Source organism: Neomonachus schauinslandi, chromosome 1 (genome assembly GCF_002201575.2).
Source record: "Neomonachus schauinslandi chromosome 1, ASM220157v2, whole genome shotgun sequence".
Taxonomy (NCBI): domain Eukaryota; kingdom Metazoa; phylum Chordata; class Mammalia; order Carnivora; family Phocidae; genus Neomonachus; species Neomonachus schauinslandi.
This window is the reverse complement of record NC_058403.1, coordinates 156,374,630-156,380,629: the sequence shown is the minus strand read 5'-3', so window position 1 is coordinate 156,380,629 and position 6,000 is coordinate 156,374,630. Positions and strand designations below refer to the sequence as shown.

At 57.6% G+C, this 6,000-nt stretch overlaps 1 protein-coding gene across 1 annotated transcript in view; it reads right to left on the bottom strand.

Moving 5' to 3' along the window:
• Positions 1-2,164: 2,164 nt before the first annotated feature.
• Positions 2,165-6,000, bottom strand: part of CHCHD6 (coiled-coil-helix-coiled-coil-helix domain containing 6) — a 251,211-nt gene continuing 247,375 nt past the window's right edge. Inside the window, exons 7-8 of the mRNA XM_021695035.1 lie at positions 5,090-5,225; positions 2,165-2,370 (exon numbers count right to left, since the gene is read on the bottom strand). Coding sequence (XP_021550710.1) covers positions 2,365-2,370; positions 5,090-5,225 — 142 coding nt within the window. The 3' untranslated portion in view covers positions 2,165-2,364. The remainder of the gene's footprint in view (positions 2,371-5,089; positions 5,226-6,000) is intronic.

Below are 6,000 nucleotides of genomic sequence, written 5' to 3'. Positions count from 1 at the left end.
TGGGATGGGTATTAATACTCCCTTTCAACAGCCATGTGGCTGGGACCTGAGCCCAGGAATGTCTGCCTCCAGGTCCACACAATATTGGACACACCCCTCACCCAGGAATGCTCTCTCAGGCTTGACTTCCTACCACATATGGCCACGTGGAAGGGCTGGAGATGCAGGTCCACACAGGAGACACACATAGAGCCTGCACTTTGAGCACATGCCCCCCCCCACACGCCAACACAATGATACAGTGGCTCCAAGTAAATACCCACTGGTCCCCAGCCGTAGGGAAGAGGTGGAGATCAGAGGGGAGAACCTTGGTTCTGACTCGGGGGAAATCAGGGAAATGGGCTGAGATCCAGGTGGAAAGAGCCCGGGAGTTTTGGCAGGTGGAGAGCATGGCCGGCTGCCTGTGCAAACACAGTACATGTGTATAGACCGTTGCACACACATACGTGTGCACAGACACAAAGGCATCTGTGTATACACACACAGATGGGTAGACACCCACAGACCTGTGCACACACAGAAAAGCACCTCTACACATACGCACAGGTGCACACGGGCCTGTGCCAACACATGTGCACACACATAAAGGCATCTACGTACACATGTACGCCTGCACATGCATCACACACGTGCACACATATAAATGCACAGATGGCCAGACGCACACACAGCTGCCCTCAGCGGACTCTGGGTAGGAGGATGGAGTCTGAGAGATAGTCCCGTGGGATTGGGAAGTTGGGCAAAGCCCTGGATGCCAGAGGCTTCTGAAGGAGTCTCAGAAGGGCCTCAGCAGCTTCCGGCTGAAGGATGGCTCTGACGTCAACAATCCAGGTGACCTGTGACCCCTCCCCCGCCCCCCCCATGCTGGCCTGATGAAGGGCCAGCCCTTCCTTGGGCTGCTGGGGGAGGCTGGGAGGAGGATCTGGCCAGGGCACCCTGCCACTTACTGGGGCCGCTCACCTCCACGTGCTCTCTGAATGCCTCCTTGTATGTTTTGGCAAGCTGACCCAGAACTTGGGAGAGAGGGCATCTCCCAAAGCTCTTTTCCTCTCAACCAGTATGTAGCTTGGCCAAATAAAGCTGCCTTATGCTACCTGCCCAGATAATTGGACACTGCCAAGCCTCAACCGCCACTTCAGCTTGTGTGTGAGAATTCGGGGATGAGCAGAGATGCCTGGGCTGCAAAGCCCGAGTCAGGATCCAGGCTCTCAGCTCCAGATGGCTAGGGGCTCTCCAAAGGAACTTCCACAGGAAATCCACGGTCACCAGTAGAGCAGTGAGTGGATCAGAAGCCCCGCCTCGGACTCTTCCCGCTACCTCCCTCACAGCACTGGGACAGGCTGGGTGCAGCCGGCGTGTGGTCAAGGCGCCTCAGCTGGGATCCTGTCAAAGGTCAAGGACTGGCAGGCTGGTGTGTGGACACCCACTGAGCAGAGCCCGTCCCAAACCCCACTGTCCTCTGCTCTTCTCAATCCCTGTGTCCCTCATTTCAGTTCCTAGAATCACCAGCACAAGGGTGACTCTGGAAGTTACCCTTGATCCTCCCCTACACCACCCAAATGCTAATCTCAGCTCCTAAGACTCACCTCAGTCTGTCCCATGACCTGGCCCACCAGTCTTCCATTCATCGTGCCCTTGAGTGCCTGCAGGGCTCTCCTTGGCATTCAGTCTTGCCCCACTTGAGCCCACCCTCCCTGAGAGCCACGGCAGTGTCCCTCAGAGGGATCCCTCAATGCCTTGGCCTGGCATCCCTGTTACCCCACCCAGCTCCCACTCTGCTCTCTGCAAAGCCCAGCTGTGCATGCTCTGTGCCCCCTAAGCTGGGCATCTAGGGTCTCACTCACCCAGCCTCTGGCTTGCCCAGCAAGTCCTCCATTCGGCTTCTACACTGGAGCTCAGACAACCTCTGTTAGGAAGCTGGCCTGTTCGCTCTGTTCCATCCCTAGAAAGAACTGCATTCCCCTCATTTCATCTCATACCTGCTTCTGGCTGGCCTGCTGTTGCAGCATAACTGTGGGTCTCCACATCTGTCTCCCCTGCTAGGCTGGGTGCCCCCCAAGGGGAGCAGCCTGTTTCATTCAGCCCGCATCACCATGGTCCAGCACAGGTACGTACAGAGAGGAGGCAGCCGTGGCTGTCTGCCAGCCGAGAGAATGACTGAAAACAAAGACATTTGCTTTATTTGTTTTCAGACAGTAGCACATACTCTATTTCTCAAACACATGGCAGCCCCAAGCACAGAGGCATCCATAGGCACCCAGGAGAAAATGGCTGTGGCCTAGGGGGCTATGGACTGTGGTCCCATAACCGGTTCCTTCTTCAGGGCTCCAAGTCACCGCCAGGGCCAGGATTGAGGGCCACTCCTCACCCCTACAAAGGAGAACAGGTCACAGTTCAGTCACGGCCCACTCTGCCGGGAACCCTGTGCATCCCCCAGGCCTTGGCTCCAAGAGGGCCCCCGGCTCTTGGGATGCCCCATGAGTGTCACTGCTTAATGGGAAGGGTGCCCCCCAGCTGGTCCCTGAGACCTGGACTGGGTCTCTTCACCTCTGTGCCCGGTGCCCACTCAACACATGCCTGCAGCAGCCTGCTAACATGGACCCTGTAGCCATCTGACCGCCTTGCCCCCCCCTTACAGACAGGAAGGCCTCAGCCCAATGCTGCTTTGTCCCACCAACGTCTCCCCTGTTTTCTTACTTAACCACTCAGAGTTTTCTAAGTGAAACCAGTCAGAGAGAAAGCTCTGGTGTGTGAGAGCCCTCACACTCAGGCTGTTCCTTGCTGGAACCTGCCTCCAAGGCGCTGCCCACATCCACACACATGTACATGTCCCTGGGCTTGGGAGGCACCACACAGGTGCTGGCAGGAGTTCTGGGGAGGTGCCTCTCACCCCAGCTTTTGACCAAGGCGGGCCTCTGTCCGATACCTGCTCCCTGTCTGCCAGAGATGCGGGTTCCTGCCACCTGGTGCTTCCACAAGCGAATCACTATCAGAGACGCTCTAAGCCCCATAGCCGGCCCCACCAGGAGCCTTCTGAGGCAGAAGTCGGCAGAGGGCAGCAACACTTGTTGCATCTCACTCACAGGGTGCAATGTGTGTGTCTGGGCACTGAGGCCCTGCAGGGGTCGGTGGAACACCCTTCTTCCGAGGGGACCCTGCAGACGCAGCGCAGCGGGAGCAGGGCCGGCCTCTGCTGTTGCCAGTTGCTCAGGCTCCAATTTAGGCTTTAATAACGCTTGGGGGGCGGGGGGAGGCGCGGTGGCGGGAAGGAGGGAGCCAGGCCTGGCAGTGCCCCAGAGCCTCTCTCAGGCGTGCTAGAGCTACAGAGAACACACTGGAGTTAAATGCAATCTGTCTTCCTTCGTAATCACATTTTTGCCTCAGTGCAATGAAGATATATTGGTGAGATGTGTTTGTTAAAGATATACTCTGCTGGGGGAGGGGATGAAAACTGTGGCCGTGGGGCCTGAAGGAAGAGAGGGAGGGCGGTCGGGGCTAGGGGGTGCCAGAGGGCTCTGTGGGGAATCAAGGGGGCCACGGCAGGACCCCAGGTCTCTCCCTCAGTAGAAAGTTAGGTACATGGTGTGCAAGCACGGGCAATGGCTCGCTGATCCCGGCAGGGCAAGGGTTCTCGTGCAAGCCTTCACAAACACCTTGGTCGATACAAAGGGGCGCAGGAGGGCCACCTGTTCCCATGGCGGTGCGGTATGGTGCAGGGCGACCGGCCCAGCTCTGCTCCGCGCTGCAGGGACCGTTGGCAGTACCTTTCCTGCTCAACTCGAAACAGAGCAGCTTTCCATGCTCCACAGTGGGGAGGAAACGTGACCTCCTACCCAGGCTTCACACCCACCTGGTGCCGTGCAGAGCTGCTGCTAGGCTCCGGGCTGCCCCACAGCCCACTCCAGGCAGCAGGCCTCGAAGCTCAGACAGGCACACGGCACCTTGTGCGTGAGATGCAGCCCATGCGGCAGCAGCTCCACCTCCCGGGGCCCAAGCTGACAGAAAGGTGAGGGGGGCTCTGGTGAGGCTGGGCTGTTGAGGAGGAGACTGCCAGACCTAGCCAGAGGGCCACCTGACTGCTGACCTCAGCCTTTCCACCATCAGTACCTGCAGCAGCTTGTCTCCTACTCGGGCAAAAGGGGCTTTTCCATGGGAAGAAGGCCCCATCCTACAGCCCTTTGAACAAACATGCCAGCCCTCTGGAGAGGTCCAAGCCAGGTGCCCCAAGTGAATGACGGGGAGGGGCCAGGTCCAGCCTGGGCAGTGAACTGCTGGGCTTGGGAAGGGGGATTGAATTGTCTAGAAGAGGAACAGGGGGGAGGTGAGAGGATAGTACTGGGAGCTGGCTGGGAGGGTCAGGGAAGGCGGGCAAGACCTTGGGACCAGGTCTCAGGGGAGGCCCACTGCCAACCTCAGACATCTAGGATACCCCACTGCTGCCCTGCAAGAGGGCTGGGGAGTGTGTGGGAGAGAGTGGGACCACTGTGACCCCCTCCCACTCACCAGGGGCTGGGTGCCAGCATGCCCCTTCAGACCACATGGAAGTGGGGTGGGCTGAGAGGTACCCTTCACTCCCTCACCCAGTCAGGCAGGCCACACCCACTCTTCCACCTCCCTGAACCCAGAGGCTCTTCTCCTTCTAGGGCTGTCACCGCCCTTTCTGGGACCCCTACCCTGCACCATGGGCTCTCCTCTGAGCTCCCACCCCCAACTGCTCAAAGGTTAGAAGTGGGTGGCACATGCGTGCCCTTTACTAGGTGGCCAGTCCTTTGAACATGGGACCCAGAGCTGCTCCCAGACCCAGAGCTTACTCAGACCTGCTCCCAGACCCAGCCTAGTGGGGCCCAGGGTCTTTTCCTAACCCAGATATCTGAGAGCAGTCATGGGGCCAACAAGGCAGAACGTCTGAACCAGGAAGTGACAGAGGAGATTGAAGGCCTGAAGCTGTCACTGTGCACAAGGCAGAGGCTTGAGGTTAGCATGTCTGACTTAGCAGACAAAGACAGGCAGAGAGAGTCCAGCACTCGTGTGCTGCCCCCATGCACCCAGCAGCCCAGCGGCCCAGGCAGGAGGGCAGGGCGAGCCTTACCTTGTGGGCAGCACTCACACAGTGCTGGTAAGCCTTGACCAGGTCCGAGCACAGGAGCACTTCTTGTAGGTTGTCACGGTAGCAGCGGAGGATCTGGGCCTGCAGCCCTGAGCACACGGGCTCTATCCTGCGGGGCCTGCAGGGACAGAGAGCAGGTGGGCCCGGGGTTTGGTCCCAGTGGGCAGGAGGGGGACTGGCTCACTCACTCAACACCACAGGCTAGGCACCTGGTGGCTATCAGCGTCCAGTTACCCCTTGGGGAGAACCGGGGATGCAGGGGCTTGAGCACTGTCACATAGCAGCAGACGCCAAGGGGACTGGGCTCCACACTGGCTCTAGCCCTAAGGGGAGAGGGGCTGGGGTGGCCTGCTGGAAGCCCCTTCTGCCCCCACCTGCCACCGTGTAGGACTCTTCCTGCCTAAGGGGTACACCCGACTATGACCGTGTGATCACACACACTGCAACTCTTTTCTCATACAAAGATTTCAAAACCTAATACATGCACAATGAAGAAACCTGGAAAAGTACAGAAATGTCTAAAAAAATACATAACATTTTTAGAATCTCACTTCCTAGAGATCACCTCTGTAGTATTGGGGGATGCTTTACTCTTTTTTCTTTCTTTATCAAAGTAGGTTCAGAAACTACAAAAATGAGTATGTTTTCTTTTCTAAAAGATGAAACAAAACCCAAGTGAAATAAAGATTATGCTAAAATGGGTCACCAGTGTCCCTGGGCAACTCTGACTAGTTGGTCTCCTTCCTGACTCCTTCCACTACCCCGTCTCCCTTCTCCTCTCTCTCCTGCATGCACACATGCACTGTCTCGCACGCACACATGCCTAAACACACTCACACTGCACGCCAGGCATCATCCTACTCATGGACTCCTAGCAGCTCTGTGTAGTACGC